The sequence below is a fragment of the Mesoplodon bidens genome, assembly GCF_964165515.1.
Source record: "Mesoplodon bidens genome assembly, chromosome: 2".
NCBI classification, from domain to species: Eukaryota; Metazoa; Chordata; class Mammalia; order Artiodactyla; family Ziphiidae; genus Mesoplodon; species Mesoplodon bidens.
The window spans coordinates 169,329,551-169,346,446 of NC_138177.1; the positions used below are offsets into that span (position 1 = coordinate 169,329,551).

The 16,896-nt window shown below is 53.2% G+C and overlaps 1 protein-coding gene across 3 annotated transcripts in view; it reads right to left on the bottom strand.

Moving 5' to 3' along the window:
* The window catches only part of EPHB2 (EPH receptor B2), a gene marked incomplete at its 3' end in the record, with an annotated part of 185,321 nt that extends 170,202 nt beyond the window's left edge, over positions 1-15,119 (bottom strand). For all 3 annotated transcript variants that reach the window (XM_081214529.1, XM_081214527.1, XM_081214528.1), the window contains exon 1: positions 15,036-15,119. In XM_081214529.1, the coding sequence (XP_081070655.1) occupies positions 15,036-15,096 (61 nt within the window). In that variant the 5' untranslated portion in view covers positions 15,097-15,119. The remainder of the gene's footprint in view (positions 1-15,035) is intronic.
* Between the last annotated feature and the right edge of the window lie 1,777 nt (positions 15,120-16,896).

Sequence of the window (16,896 nt, forward strand, 5' to 3'; positions counted from 1 at the left end):
AGGGGTCAGAGAGGTCAGGGCAGGCTTCAAATAGGAGACACTCAAACTTGGTCTTAATACACAGCAAGAATTAGCCAGAGGAAGAAGGTGAGAAGGGCACCCAGGCAAGGGGGCAACATAAAACAGCATGGTGGGGCTTCCCTGGTGGTGCAGTGGTTAAGAGTCCGCCTGCCGATGCAGGGGACACGGGTTCGTGCCCCGGTCCGGGAAGATCCCACATGCCGTGGAGCGGCTGGGCCCGTGAGCCATGGCCGCTGAGCCTGTGCATCTAGAGCCTGTGCTCCACAATGGAAGAGGTCACAACAGTGAGAGGCCCTAGTACCGCAAAAAAAAAACAAAAACCCAAAAAACAAACAAACAAAAAATGGTGTATTCTAGAAGTCCCAAGGCCTGAGTCCTCATAACCACTTGATTAACTGTGAACACTGGGCCAGTCCCCAACTTTTCCAAGTCCATCTGCCTCTATAATTTCCCCTCGATCCCCAGAGAGAAAGGGCCATGTCCAACTACAGCTGGGAGCAAAGTTGCCACATGCTGCCCTGGCTTGTGCTCTGATGGCTACAATAGAGGTAAACCTGATGGGGAGAAAAGTGGGCCCCCAAAGTTTTGTGGGACAGGCTTTGCTGTCAAGTAGACACAGGTGTAAATCACAACCTCACATTTTGCTGTAAGTTACTTAACCTTTGAGTCTTTCTTCCTTCTTCTGAAAATGAAGACACCGCTAACAGTTCCCTCCTAGGCCACATCGAGCACTGAATAAGGTAAAACAGGGGGATCCCTTGGTCGGCTGTAGGTATTCTATTCTTCCTAACTGCTGCCAATATTCAAGCCCTCCTGTGTGCCAGGCAAAGTGATCTTAGACATACATGGATCACTTCCCAGTCAACATTAGTTCTTTGTCCATGTCAGCAATTTATGTTCAAATGGTTCAGAAAAAAATATACACATACATACACATACACCCATACAAAGAGGGATGCAAATGTGGCAAAATGGTCACAAATGTTGAATCTAGGTGAAGGATATATGGGTGTTTATTTTACTTAAAATTTTTCTGTATGTTTGAAATACCAAAAAGAAGAAAAGAGGGACTTCTCTGGTGGCACAGTGGTTAAGAATCTGCCTGCCAATGCAGGGGACACGGGTTTGATCCCTGGTCGGGGAAGATCCCACATGCAGCGGAGCAACTGAGCCCATGCGCCACAACTACTGAGCCTGTGCTCTAGAGCCCATGAGCCACAACTACTGAAGCCTGCGCGCCTACAGCCCGTGTCCACAATAAGAGAAGCCATTGCAATGAGAAGCCCGCGCACCGCAACAAAGAGTAGCCCCCACTCGCCACAACTAGAGAAAAGCCTGCGCGCAGCAATGAAGACCCAGTGCAGCCAAAAAAAAAAAAAAAAAGAAGGAAAGAAAAGAAATCAGCTCTTTGTCAATCTATCTTGAAGTCAGGCTGCCTGAATTTATTTATTTATTATTATTATTTTTTAACTTATTTATTTTATTTATTTATTTTTGGTCTTCGTTGCTGCACACAGGCTTTCTCTAGTTGCGGCAAGCGGGGGCTACTCTTCGTTGCAGTGCACGGGCTTCTCATTGCAGTAGCTTCTCTTCTTCTGGAGCATGGGCTCTAGGCACGCGGGCTTCAGTAGTTGTGGCTGGTGGGCTCTAGAGAGCAGGCTCAGTAGTTGTGGTGCACGGGCTTAGTTGCTCCGTGGCATGTGGGATCTTCCTGGACCAGGGCTCGAACCCACGTCCCCTGCATTGGCAGGCGGATTCTTAACCACTGTGCCACCAGGGAAGCCCAGGCTGCCTGGATTTAGATTCCAGCTCCACCATTACTGGCTGAATGACGGTGGGCAAATTATTTACTTTCTCCAAGCCTTAATTTTTTCATCTATAGGATGCAGGCAATAATAACACTAAACCCAGTTCCTGGTCTCTAGCAAGCCCTCAATAAATGCTTGTTGCGACTGTTATTATTACCACTACTCTTATAAATCACTAAACCACTGAGAAACTGAGGCTAGGAGAGGTTGGGTAAACACCTGCTTTTCATATATTATCTCTTTTATCGGTGATATTATCCTCATTTTCCAGATGAAACTAAGGCCAAGGAGGAAATGGCCTACCCAAGGTGACACAGCTGGTGCGTGGAGAAGCCAGGATTTAAACAGTCTGACTGTCTCCAAAGTCCAGGATCTTGCCCCAACCGTCTCCTGCCTCGCCTATGTCCCTGGACCCAGGCCAAGGGGCCCGGCCTCATCGGAACCCTTTCAACTCCAGAAGGCGCCAGTCAGAAGGGAGTCCTGAACTTTGCTGGCGTGGCTGGGCTTCCGGGTGGCTAGGGGACACCCAGCATCAGGGCCTCCTTGGCATCTCAGGAGCGCTTTCGACTGTTCTCCCGAGAGCCGCAGGAGCTGCCATCTGAGGCCGTGGGGAGTGACAGCTGACACTGATGGGGACAGGGGAGAGGACGTACCAGCCGGGGCCCCAACTCGAACAGACTCCCTGGGCCACAGCCTTTCGTGGGTTCCAGAAAGGCCCCACGGGTTCTGGCCGGGGCTGTTCCCAGGCTCTGCCTCCCCGTGAGAGGTGGAGAAGCCCCATTCAGGCGGACGCATCCCACTGTGCGCTAAGCCGCTTTCTCCCCACTTACACGTTTCAGATGCTTTTTGTCCTTCCGGCTTCCCATGGACTCAGGCCAAGTGACAAGTTGGTGCTGTGGACATATGTCGTCGCCATAATGGGAATGTTGACCCCACACTCTCTCCCTGCTGGGTCCAGGCAGCTTGTACCCCGCCCCAATGCTTGGCATGCCCTGTTCTCAGCCACACAGGGCCCTTCCCAGCTCCCCAAATACATCACACACTCACGGGCTTCCCATTCGGATCTTTGTTGATGTCCCATTGCCTGGAATGCCTGCCTTGCCACTTCTTCGCCTGGCTCTTCCTTATTAAGCATCTTAGAAGTCACCTCTTCTAGGAAGCTTTCCTAACCCCATTTTACCATGGAAGAAACTGAGGTGCAAAGAGGTAAGTTAAAAGCGCCAAGGTCAGGCTGTTTGTAAGTATCAGAGCCAGAGGTCCAACCTGACATGGTTCTACTCCAAGACCACGAGCCTTCCATTCCACCAACTCTGCCCTCAAAGAAGAAATTGAAGGAAGACATGCTCTCTGCCTTCAAACATGGCAGATGCCTGCAAGAAGGGGCTTCTGCACCTGGACTGTTCTGGAAGGTGGGAAACAGAAACCATGGAGGGAAATTCCAGGAAAAAAGACTCCCCAGTCCAAGGTTATGAGGCATTTCCGACACCTTCACTGCCTACCAGCATTTCTGACACCTTCACTGACCTTAGGCAAGTCACTTCAGCTCTCTGAACTGAAAATTCTCCATCTGTAAAATGGAGGTAACAACACCCTTACTACTTCTCTCCCCGCAACACCTCAACTAGAGCTTGTAAACTGCCAGCCAGGGAGCCAAATCCAGCCAGCAAACATGAATTGGTTTGGCCAGGACTATATTTTAGAATAAATTGAGCAAACATTTAAAAACCAGTTTTTCCATAAACATCAGAATTTTGCAAACCAGGGCTTCCCTGGTGGCGCAGCGGTTAAGAACCACCTGCCGATGCAGGGGACACGGGTTTGAGCCCTGGTCCGGGAAGATCCCACATGCCGCAGAGCAACTAAGCCCGTGTGCCAAAACAACTGAGCCTGTGCTCTAGAGCCCACGAGCCACAACTACTGAGCCCGTGAACCACAGCTACTGAAGCCTGCGCAACTAGAGCCTGGCTCCGCAACAAGAGAAGCCACTGCAATGAGAAGCCCATGCACCGCAACAAAGAGTAGCCCCTGCTCGCCGCAACTAGAGAAAAGCCCACGCGCAGCAACGAAGACCCAACACAGCCAAAAATAAAATAAAATTAATTAATTAATTAAAAAATTTTTTTTACAAACCAGAAGATCTGGCAAAATTGAGCCCCAATCCCGGCACAGCAACACGGTCAAGAGTGGGTAGCACCTGCCTTCTTTAGACAAGATATGCGTTCTCCCAGGGGCACTGCTGTTTGTTGAACGCCCAGCTCACCTCACTCATTCACAACCCAGACAGCTTGTGAGTCTGGGGTCTCCAGCCAGGACTCTTGGGATTTATTTATTTATTTGTTTATTTATTTATTTTAATATAACTGTTTAATATGTTTAAGAAGGAAAAGACTGAATCTGTTCAGTAGAGACAAGAAAGATATAAAAAAGACACAAATGGAAATTCTAGAGAGAAGGAACACACCGGATGCTATAAGAGCAGGTTAGACACTGCAGAAGAAAGAAGGCATAAGTACAAAGGTTACCACCAGAACAAAATCAAAAACCTTCCTAAATACCAAACGTATTTAAATAAACCAGAGTAAAGAATTCACATCTTGTAGAAAAAGAAGCACAGCAAATAAAATACACAATATTATAAAATATCACAACAGAGTTGAGACTAAACATAACAGTTACATCAATAAACACGAGCAGGGGCTTCCCTGGTGGTGCAGTGGTTAAGAATCCGCCTGCCACTGCAGGGGACATGGGTTTGAGCCCTGGTCCAAGAAGATCCCACATGCCGCAGAGCAACTAAGCTTGTGCACCACAACTACTGAGCCTGTGCCCTAGAGCCCATGAGCCACAGCTACTGAGCCCGCGTGCCTAGAGCCCGTGCTCCACAACAAGAGAAGCCACCGCAATGAGAAGCCCGTGCACCGCAACGACAAGTAGCCCCTGCTTGCTGCAACTAGAGAAAAGCTCATGCACAGCAACGAAGACCCAATGCAGCCAAAATTAAAATAAATAAATTTATATAAAAATAACAAAAAACAAAAAACATGAGCAGTCTTAACTCACTTACTAAAAGAATAAGACTTAGACTTTGGGTAACAAAACTAGACCCCAAATAATAATTCAGCTCCCCTTGTGCAAACAAGAAACATACCCAAACATATTTTTAGTGTTTCTAAAAATAAAAGATAGGCTAAGGTGTATCAGAAGGACTCATGATTTATTATGTGTTTATATTATCTGTGTAGGGACTTCCTTGGCTGTCCAGTGGGTAAGACTCCGTGCTCCCAATGCAGGGGACCCAGGTTCGATCCCTGGTCAGGGAACTAGATCCCGCATGCATGCCGCAACTAAGAGTCCGCATGCCGCACCTAAAGATCCTGCGTGCCGCAACTAAAGATCCCGCATGCTGCAACTAAGATGTGGCGCAGCCAAAATAAATAAAATAAATATTAAAAAAAATAAAATAAAATAAAATGCCCCTTCCCCACATATAATTAAAAAGAAAAGTGAACAAAATATATTATCTGTGTAGGCTTGATTCCTGTTCAGTCAGCAAACAGAAGCCCTGTTTCCTGCTTAATGGTTTGACAATAAAAGTTGTCTATGTGTTGCCCATGGTCTTCAACACATCTTTGAAGGCACTGCTCAGAGCTGGGTCCCCACCCACTTCACCATGTGCACACATCTCCACGTGCTCTCAGCCAACCTGTAGTCCAGACTCAGGTTTAACAGCAACTGGTCAACCAATGCCTTTAGACATTCAGGTTTCCTCCAGTGCTTCCCTGCTCCTATAGTGGCCCCTGGCCAAGGCAGGAGTGACAAACCACAGTCACATCATTACAGGTTCTTTTACGGTTGAATGAAGAACACAGCTGCTCCCTGGCACAGCCTTCTGAGGTGGTTAAATCATGATCCCCTATTTACCAAGGAGAAAACTGAGGCCCAGAGGGGCGATGTGACCTGCTCCAAGCCACAAGGGCACCTTGGTCCCATCCTCCAAATTCAATCCCACCAGCCCAGGGCCTCCTCCTCATGCCTGGTCTTGAATAGCTATGACTTGGGTTATTATTTGTAATTAATTTGTAGGTTCCTTTGCTGCACAAACATCTCTTTAGCGCCTATCATGCACCAGGCCTTGGGCGGAGCAGGGGACGAGGTGAAGTGGAGAGTCCCTGCCCTCTCGGTCCCGGCGGTAGACTGTCTCCCATGTGGCCACCAACTATACCTGCCGTCGCTAAACACAAAGCCGCCTCCCGTGAAGGGGGCCTACAGCTAAGTCTGGACCACAGGTTGGCCCAGAGCACAAGGAGATGTGTGCACATGGTGGAGTGGGCGGGGGGCGGGGGGCACTGAACATCACCTCCAAAGACGCTCTGAAGACTATGGGCAACGCACAGGCAAATGCTGTGTGTTAAACCGTTAGCAGGAAATGGCGCTTCCCTTTAACGATGGAACAGAAAATCAAGCCCAGTGTATTTCCCCTCTCCCTGAACTGGATGAGGAAGCCTGGGATGAATCTGAGATGGCTTTGTGACCTGCTTTGGCCGCAGGGGTGATGTTTTGTGACATTATAGCCCAGGCCTCAAGAAGTCTTACGGTTTCTGCTTTACCCTCTTAGGAGCCATCTGCCAGGGAAAGCTCAGTGTAGACTACTGAGCAGTGACAGATCTTGAGGAGGGAGAGAGGGGGCCCGGTCTTCCAGCCTTCCCTACCAGGGCCTCAGAGTTGTGGGTGAGGCCATGGCAGACCTTCCGGCACAGCCTCGCTGAGGGCAAGCTCAGGAGCGCTCCCAGCTGACACCACATGGAGCAGAATAAATGCCCAGCCTCACCCAGCCAATCCACGGAACCAGGAGAAATACTAAATCACTGTTGTTTTGAGACAGTACGTTTTGCGGTGGCTTATTAGGCAGCAATGGATAACTGATACACTTCCCAGGGGCAGAGCCCTGTCCTTTTTCCAGCTCTCTCCTCCCTTGCTTGGAGCCTGGTACTGGGCATTGAATCCCAGAGCTGGAAGGCGCCTCCAAAACCACTGAGTCCCACTTCCTCATTTTAGAGAGGAGGTAGCTGAAGCCCGGGGAGGAGAAGCAATTTACCCCAGATCACAAGAGAGACAGGGTCAGAGCTAGGAGGCAAACTTGAACCCTACAGGAGCCAGGCAAGTAACACAAATGTGTGACGCAAGGTGGTGGTGAGCTACCCCCCATGTTCACGTGTTCGATCTGAAGAGGCAGCCACTATTCGGCTCCAGCCAACTGTGGCCATGTGGGAATGTGGGCCTAGGGAAGCCAGATTGTCTGACTTTTCACAAAGCCAGAAACAGGATTTCTCTGTAAACTCTCTTGATTTTTAAATGTTTGCTAAGAATTCAAATTGGATTGACGATCTCTGGGCCTTGAGACTGGCCTTGGGCTTCAAGTTTGCTCTGGCCACTGACCTTGTGCAAGTCGTGTTATTCCCCCAGGCCTTAGTTTCCTCATCTCTAAAATGGGCCCCATGGCTCCTGCCCACTTACTGGGTTGCTGTGAAAACCCGATGAGCTAACGGGTTTAGAAATACAAGCTACGAATGGCCCTGTGACCGTTCCACAGCCTCAGTTCTCTGTGGAGGCACCCCTTACAATGTAATGAGTTAACACCCGATTTGTCTAAGTTAGAACAACATTATTCTGACCATTATGACAGAGATTGCATTTTTATGGCAGGTTTGTGAGTTCCAGAACCCTCCCGCTTGCATTATCTCAGGATGTTGATGGAGTCAGAGCTGGATAGCTGCCTTGGAGACCCTTGCCAGAGCCAAGCATTTCCTCTGAGCCAGGAGATACATTCCAGAGGCCACTTGAAGGGCAGTGAAGAGCATGAGCTTCAAAGTCCTCCAGACCTGGGTTCAAATCCCTGCTTCCCACTCCCTAGTTATGTGTCCTTGGGTTAGTCACTTTCTGAGCTTCAGTTTCCACATCTGTAAAATGGGCGTAATAATAAAAGCACTGGGTAGGCTGTTGGGGCAACTTCATGAGATGACATATACAATGCCCTTAGCAGAGCTAAGAGCTGTTATCATTATCATGTATGGAAGTTGGTGCCTGGCAGGCACAGATAGGGCCAAGGAGGGCACAGCTATAGAAGACCTTGTCCCTTTCCTAGGATTAGGGAGGCTGAATTGGGGTGGGGATGGACCCTTGAGGAAAACCTGGATGGGAACCAGAGAGGCAGGCTAGAGGGGCCTTTCAACTACTCAGCAAAAGTTAGATAGACTCAGAACTTAACTCTGAACCTTTGGCTTTTTCCTGGGGTTAAGTGAAGAGGGGGAGAGCTGGAGAGAGAGTCTGCTAGTAAAACAGCACCCACGTCCCCCTACTCTGAATCCGGTTTCCCACTGGTTTCGAAAAGTAACAGCCACAGTTAATATTTACTGCGTGCTCATCACACATGAGGGACGCATTCAGTCTGTCAGCTTCATCTTTCATGGATTAACCCATTCGTTCCTCACCATCACCTCAAGAACTATTATTATCCCCATTTTAGAAGTGACGGAACCAGGGCTCAGAGAGGTTAAGTAACTGACCAGAGGACACAAAGTAAAGGACAGTCTGACTCCAGACATCCTTGTAACCCCCAGGCTATGCTGTTTATGGAACAAGGGAGAGAGTGGTCAGGGCTTGCCTAAAGGGCTCTGGGATTTCAGAGAAAGGAGCAAGTACTCCGGCAAGGAGCAAGGGTGCTGGCATTTCATAGTAATGACAACTGATGAATACGGGCACAGCCGCGGGTCAGGCTGCTCTGCTGGCCACTGTATACAGGACCTCATTTAACCCTCACCACGAGCCTCTGACAGGCAGTATCTCCCATTGACAGATCAGGAAACTGAGGCTCAAAGAGTGTATCACTTGCTCGAGGCCACAGAGCAGACAAGGTCTCTTCCCTGAGGATACCCCTACCCCCAGGGGACTGCAGCGGGGCTGCAGATGGCTCCAGGAAGCTCACGGCCCAGGCTGAGGTGGTCTAGGCAAGCCCCCCAGGTGACACAGGAGCACTGGGGAGACAGGTGTCCCCTCTCCACCCTCCGGAAGGCACCTGCTTTAAAAGGCCCTAAAACCCTAAAATGCTTTCAAGGCAGCCTTATCAGACAGCTCATCCCAATCAGGAAGCTTCCAGGTGCTGTCACGATCAACGGCCCACTCCACCCCTGAGGGGTGTGCAAACATTCTTCCCTGCCCTGCCCTCCCCCAGTCAAGCCTCCCTCCGTTCACCAGCAGGCAGGCAGCCTGGGCTGGTGGGCACTAACTGACTGATTTCACTTCATTTCAGTCTTTTCCAGTTTCCTGCTGAGGCTTCTCTTCCTCTTTCCCAGGAGTCCAGTGTTTTATCTTAGGGCACTGGGTGGGTGGGTGGGGAGGCAAATCTGCCTGCCCAATGGAAAGACCTGGGGAGTGAGTTAAAAATACAGATCCCTGGCCTCGATCTGGATCTACCTAATCTCCAGCTAAGTCAGGTGAGCAGGCCAGGCCACGAGATGGGACGGGGCCTCGGTCAGAGGTGCAGGCCAGGTCCACCTCTGCCAGGAGGCCATCCTGGTCTCACCCCTCCACCCTCTGAGGGAGCACAGCCCCCCTGCCTTGTCCAGCCCAGGCCTGTTACCAGCCAACTCCATCTGCTCATTCCTTTAGGGGTCTCTCTGCCTGCAGGGGTTTGACCTCCAGCTCACAGGTGAGCTCTGGGCAGGCAGAGATGACAAGCTGGTACCCTGGGCCTTGCTGAGTACCCAGCATAGCTGCCCAGAGAACCTGCCCCCATCCTGGCTTTGGGGCTGACGCAAAACCTTGATGAAGTGGCGGGGGCCAAAGGCACCAGGAAGGACAACCCCCTGGGAGGGACTGGGGCCACAGCAGGGCAGGGGGGCTGGCAGCAGGGCCATGGGGCCAACCTAGGACTCAAGCCCCCCACTGTGAGCCTGGGTATAGGCTTGTGTTTTCACAACTGTTTTGAGAATCTTCTGAAAGCTAAGGCCCCTCTTCCTTGGAAAATCCACATTAACATCCAACATTCTATTATAATTTCAGGGTGATCCCAGAGCCCCACAACTAAGAAGGCCTGTGGACTCCAGTTGAGAGCCCCCCCACCCCCAGTTCCCTGCCATTGTAAGAACCAAGTATTTGCCCCCAACAGGGCCCTGAAGAAGGAGGCAGAGATGGGGCTCCGGGCCTGCCCACACTTGCGGGGTCACCATCCCAAGGCTGAGGGGCAGTTAGGAGCCTGTGCGATGGGCTGGGGGAGACACAGAGGGCTGATTCGTTGCCTGAACAATCTAAATGCCAAAAAGGGGGGCGCGCAAATTAGGACACAGCCATCACTGACCACACCCACAGGCACTCCAAGGAAAAGGGTGCTGGTAGGGCTGAGAACAGCCTCTACTATACATAGCCACGTGCCTGACATTTTATGTGGGTGTCCACAAGAACCCCTGAGGACACGGTGTCCAGCTCCCTGCCCAGGGCACACCGTGTGCAGTGCTGGGATTTGAATCCAGGTCTGACTGCCCAGAAGGCTGTGCGTTTTCTCTACTCCACAGTCAGTGAAGTTGGCCAGCCTTGTTTCCCACCAAAGCTGGAATCCCTTCTCCCACCCAGCACCTGACATGAAGGAGGTGCCTGGTGACTCTTTTAAAATATATAGATGGATGGAGGAATGAAGAAGTCAACTTGCTTTTGAATTCGGGCTTTAAATCTAAGCCCTGATTTCCTGGCTAAGACGAATACATGAAAGCAGCCTCCTTTAAAAATGAGAAGCAGGAGAAATAAACATAAAAGAAAAACCAATTCTAAATTAATCCACTGAAGGTCGCTGGGTCTTAGATAGGTAATGCCCAAGCAGAGGGCTGGGCTGGGAGTGGGAGAGACAAGGGGTGTATGGCAGGGGGAGAGGCAGGCAGGCTCCCTCAACCCCTGTAAGAAGGGGGACTTACCTAGCACGTAGCTGCTGCTGGTCCATTTGAATCCTTAGCTCTGGCTGAACTGATCTCTTCATTATCCCCATTTTCCTGCATTCTGGACCCCTGCTCACATCATCCCTATGCTTCTCCCTCCTGGAAGATTTCCTTCATCTCCCCAGCCAGATGACTCTCTGCTCCATCTCTGTATCATTCTCCGGATACTTACTGTATAACACAGTATAATATATTCACTCATTTGTTCACTCAACCTTCATTCATTCATTCAACATTCCTTAGCTGATTACGTCTTTCCGTTACTGGGCGCTATGTGACTGGGCTCAGTTCAAGGCACTGGGCTGCCATAGCAAACATGGCAGACAAAAACCTCTTCCCTCCTGGAGTTTACAGTCTAGTGGGCAAGATGGACACTAAACAAGGAAACCAAGAAATCTCTGATACCATTTCAGATGGCAGTGGGTATTTTGAAGTAAAACAAAGCAGGAGAGATTGAAAGTGTCTGAACTGAGCCTGTTTTAGATGAGGTAATCAGGGAAGGCCTCTGGGAGGTGGCATTTGAACAGAGCTCTTTTTACCACAACTGTGGACACAAAAATGAGCCAGATGAGCTCCCTCAGGGAGCTCAGAGTCTAGCAAGGAAGAGACAAGCTGGCCTTTTCTTGACTGTGTAGGACAGGGTCTGGCTCACCTGAATATCCCACACACTGAAGCCAGTGATCTTTCCAAACACAAATCTGGCCAGGTCCCTCAATGTCTCAAGAACGTTCAATGGCTCCCCACTGCCCTCAGCATCAAGTCCAAACTCCTCAGCCTTCCATCCAAGCCCTGCTCTCCATTCTCAGCCTCATCCCCCTTTGCTGCCCTCAACACCCATCTCCCTCAGATACACCCAAGTAAGTACCCAATCATCATGCCTCTGTGTCTCTACACACGCTGTTTCCAGGCAAAGAATTTGCCTCCTCTTAGTCCCAAAGTTATAACCTCCTTAACTTTTGGGAACACTGTTCATTAATGTGACAGGTGGCAGACAAAGTTCTGTTGCAGAGAGAATGGGAAGTAAGAAAATGAGGCAAAGAATAAAGCCATAAATGACAAAGTAACCGGCTTCCATCAACGGTCTCTGCTTTCCCAGGTGGTTTACAACTTCCTCCTGGCAGCACTTGGGATACACGTACCACATTATATCTTGCCAACTGTTTCCCCATCAGTTTGTCCCCTATCTCCCTGCCCGCGCCAGGAGCCAGCACCACACCAGCTAGAGAACAAGCTCCATAAATATTTGGAAACCAAAAGAACAAATGTACAGAGGAGATCGGTTTTCTCTAGACTTCAACTTTTGGATTCCATTTAGTGGCTGGTCTTCTGTTGGACCTGTCCCTAGCGCACTTCCATCCTCTCCAAGTGCCCATGCCAGATGCTCCAGACTTGTGTTTCCTTTGGAGGGTCTCATGGTTTGGGGGAGATACTGAGATACTAAAGTCACCATCCTGACACAGGGACCCTCCCTCACTAAAAAAAAACCACACACCCTCTCTCCTCTCTCAGAGGCTGGGGATTTCCTAGACCTTAACACTCAGGACAGCCTTGTTACTACAGGGCACGAGGAGGGGGAAGGGCCAGGAGTGGTGGCCACACGTCTCTGGGTACTGGGAGCCCCAGGAGCTGCCCTCTCATCACTCCAAGCTTCAGATCTGTTTTTACAGACTGTGCTGCTCCCGGGAGGATCCTGTCTCTTCTGGTTGTGTCAGGAACAGCACTGCCTATCCTCATCTTCCATCCCCATCTTCCATCCCCCAGAGGCTACACAGTTCTTCAAGGTGACTTTTTGCCATCCATTATCTGGTCTGAATCTCACAAACACGCCTAATCATTGGCATGATTACCCTCACTTGACAGATGAGAAAACTGAAGCTCAGGGAAGGGAGGTAGGTAGGGTGCATATGATGGAATCCTAGGAGATTAGGTTGAACATTTTAGACCCAGAGAAGCTGAGCCCCCTTATAGGGAAGGGAGCCGGCCCAGGGTCCCATAGTAAATGAGAAGTGGGGCCTCTGACCTCCACCTCGCACCACCTTCCCCTCCATTAGGCCAGCTCCTTCTTAACCCCTAATGGATTAGACTCCTTAGTGTCCAGGGGGCAAAGGAAGAGCCTGAAGCAAGGTCTGGGGTGCCGACCACAGCCCTCCTCCCAGCCTGCCCCCAAGTGGCAGCCCAAGCAGCCATGCCCTCCTGTGACGTCAGCAGCCGATCAGCCCTGTGTCCAGGGTCCTGGGTCGAGTCCGGCCAGAGCCCACCAGATTCCGACCACCGCCTCCCAGGGCCATGGCCGGACAGACATGGCCCTTCCATCTACCCCACGGTAATTAAAAACACACCCAAGCCTTTTCCAACACGAGAGGGGCCAATTTTCTTCCCCTCCAGCACCGCTGACTACAATCCGAATAGCAATATTTATGCCAAGCTCCCCATAATACTGTAAACATCCCAATGTATAGCGGGCCAACGCATGAGTCATTTCCCCAAAGCCAGAGCTAATAAGTGGTACCTCAGCCATATTCCAGGGAGCTCCCACCAGCACCGGGCCTCAGGGCTGCGCTCCACACCCAGGGCCCGTGGCACCCTTGGTGCCCCAGTGGCCCCACTCCGGGAAACCTCAGGCAGCCGCCAAATCCTCCAGGAGCCGGAGGACAGCTGTCTCTGTGCCAGAAACTATGGCTGCCATCCAGGGACACCCCTCCACCCCCTGAACTGCGGTCACTAAAGCACTCATTACTGAGAAACTAAAGTTATAGCACGGTATCCCCCATTGCGCCTTTCCCAGAGGCTGCAGCCTCCATGCCTGGTCCGATCAGGGTTTTTTTGTTTTTGTATTTTTGGGGTTTTTGAGCTGCAAAAAGGAAAGGGGCTTCACATCATCCCCAAATGGCCCGAGATGAAGATACCCCTCAGTCTTATGGTGGCAGAATCCTGGAAGAGGTCACCCTGTTTAGGGACAAGAAGACCCAGCAAAATGAACAGAGCACAAGCTTCAGAGACTTGAGATCCCCATTCTATTTTTATCACCCAGCGACCACAGGGTGAGACACTGACTTTTCTGAGCCTTAGTTTCCCTTTCTACTAGAAGGAAGTAAGATTCATACCCACCTGACTTTCGTGGAAGACTTATTTTGGGGAATCCAACAAAACTGTGGGTGGGAAAGCACTTTGTAAAGCTTAAAGTACCTTGTCAACTGTGCAGCACGTTGTAAACCACAGTACTTTGCATATAGTGCAAAGTACTTCATAAACTGTAAAGCGGTTTGAAAACTGTAAAGAGCTGTACACATGAGAACCATTATCCATATTCCTTTCTTGCCCTACAGGCTCGTCCATTTCTGGTGGACACACCCAGACCCCACTAACTTTCCCTCCAGAGCAAGCTGGCTCAGGAGACTTGGCAGACACCCTGACCCCTTGAGGGTCGGGTGGGACCAACACACGAGGCTATGGGGAGACGGCCCGGAGACCCTGGCCAAGGCCAACACATGGCAAGAGCATCTGGTCCGGCCCTGGCGGCAGCTGGAGAGTTCCCGGGGCTCCGGCGGCCACTCTGAGCTCTGCCGCCAGCGGGGCGGTGGCCGGCAGGGGTGCCCGGAGACCCCGCGCAGCCAAGAGATGCCCACGAACCCATCCCCCCCCGTAGTCCTCCAGGGAAGGGGACCCCATTGTAAGCCGCGGGCGATGGGCAGGCACCAGAGCGGGGTGCTGGCGCGCTCACTTCCACTCTGCCAGTCCCCGCTCTTCGAGGCTCCGACCCCATCCCGGGGGCGCGGACCGGGAGCCCCCACCCCAGCCAGTCGCGGTGCCTTCCTCCCTCCGCTCCCTGCCAAACTTTCCTGCCCCAACTGCGCGCCGGGCCCCGCGGCCAGCGCCCCTCCACCCCGTGCCGAGCAAGGCCAGGCCCGCGCGCAGGGGGTGGCCGGGCCGGGGGCGGCGAGCGCGCGTGGGCAGTCCCCGGCCCTGGGCGGCGCTCGCCGGGCTGGCTACAAAGCCTCCGCAAGATGGTCCCTTCGCCTCCTCCTGGCACAGTCAATCAGCGCCCGCCGTTCCCGGGCGCCCGTGGGGCCCGCGCCTCCCGGCGCGGCCGGACACACCTCCCCGCGGCCACCTGCGCCCGGCGCGAGCCCCGGGGCAAACTTTGCGGGCCGCCGGGCGGAGGTGGGCGCCGGCGGCCGCTCATGCCCGGCCGCTCCCCGCCCCCATCACCCGCCCGCCCGCTCACCTTCCACGGCGGCGAGCAGCGGCAACAGCAGCAGCGCGGCCCCCAGCCTCCGCAGGGCCATGGCTGCGCTTCCCGGGGCCTCGGGCCGCGGCGCCGCGGGGCCCGGGCGGCCCGGGCGGGAGCGCGCGCCCCGGGCTCGGGGGGCCGGGGGGAGCGGCGAGGCGCGGCGCACAGACAGCCGCCGCCACCGCGCAGCCAGCAGAATGAGCCATCCAGCCCGGGCAGAACGGGGACCCGGGCTCCGCCAGCGCTGGGCGCGGCCCACCTGAGCCGCGGGCGCGGGGGGAGCCCGGCCGGGCCGCCGCTCCCCGCGCGCGCCCGGGACCCCAGCTGGCCGCGCGCGCTCCTGGAGCCCCAGCTCCCCGCGTCCTCGGGGCCACCCGGGGGCCTTGCGGGCGCTGGAGCACGGAGCTGTCGCGCGCTCCGGCGACTGAGACGCCGGGCTCCCCCCGCGCAGCAGTGGTCTCTCCCGGCGCTGTGGCTCCTCCAGATAAAGCAGCGATTTCAGCCCAAATGTTTCTGAATTTTTATTGAATGCTGCAAAGCCGGAGAGCGTCTGGCGCGGCTGACAGGGGCAGGGAAAGGGGACCCTGGGGGAGGGCGGGGGAAGGGGCTGCCCAAAGCGGGGCGGGCTCTACCTGTCAGGGCCGGGAGTGCCACCCCCCTCGCCTCAGCCCTGCCACCCGGGTCCCTGCAGCTCCGAAAGGGACCGAACTGCAATGAATGAAAAAAAGAAGGGGGGGGGTGGTGTGGAGATGGGAACAAAACAGGCGTCTTTCCCAGGCGCTGGGGCTGGGCTGGGGCCTCCGCCTGGGAGAGTGGGCCTTGGCGCTAACACTGGGGCCTGGGGTGGGGGGGGTCACTCTGGCAGGGGCGGGCCGGGCCCTGGCAGGCAGACCCCAGGCCTACCCTCCCCGCCTTGTTCTGAGCGAGCCCACCAGCCCCTCCCTGTAGCCCCTTCTGTCTGTACACTGGATTTCTCCCTCTCTGTTCATCTTGTTCCCAGTGCAGTTTGGGGGTGGTGCAGATGGGGGGAGGTGTCTCGGGAAGCCACCCCCGCCCCCGTGGAATGGACCTGTCTGTGCAGCCATGGTTTTGTGCTGTGGCTGTCCCTTCAGGGAGGACACAACCCCTTGTTCCATCCCTGCTCTGACAGTCTTCATCACCATCATCATTAAGGGCTTTGCTGAGGCTGATGGTGGCCGAGCTGCAGGGGGGCTACAGGAATCACCCAGTCAGGGCCTCTTGCCTTTGGTAGCCACACTCCTGACAAACAAGACTTAACCAGGAGCTTCCTGCCCTGTGGAGTGGGTGTAAGTGCCCAGTGGAGGAACAGACGGTTTAAATTCAATCGATGCCACCCAGACCTCTCCCATCTCTTTGTCCCACGAACTATCAAAACGTCCCAGCAATACCCTCCCTTCAGGCCCACCCTACAGTTCACACCAAGAAAAGGACACCACAGACTCTGAGACCCCACTTAAGGTTTGGAAAAGTGGGTCATCTTTAGAAGCTTCAAGGGTCCAACTGAAATGGGCATCAACCTGGAAGGCCCCCAGGAGGAAGTGGGCCAGGAAAGCTGGGAGAGACTGCCTGGGAAGCAGACAGAGCAGAAGTGAGCAGAGATAGGAAATGAGGTGGGGGGTTGCCCCCTGTTAAGCTTCAGACTCCTCCTTGGCCAGGGTCAAAATCCACTGGGGTGTGGCTGGCCTTTATGTTTAGTCCCTGCTTCTCAGACTTTTCAGGGAACCCAGGGTTTGGGAGACCCTGAGCTTGACCCATCCTGGGGCAAGACTCCCTCTCCTGGGCAGAGAGGCTCCAAGCTGTTGCACTCATCAGTGCCAACATCCAGGTGCCCCAC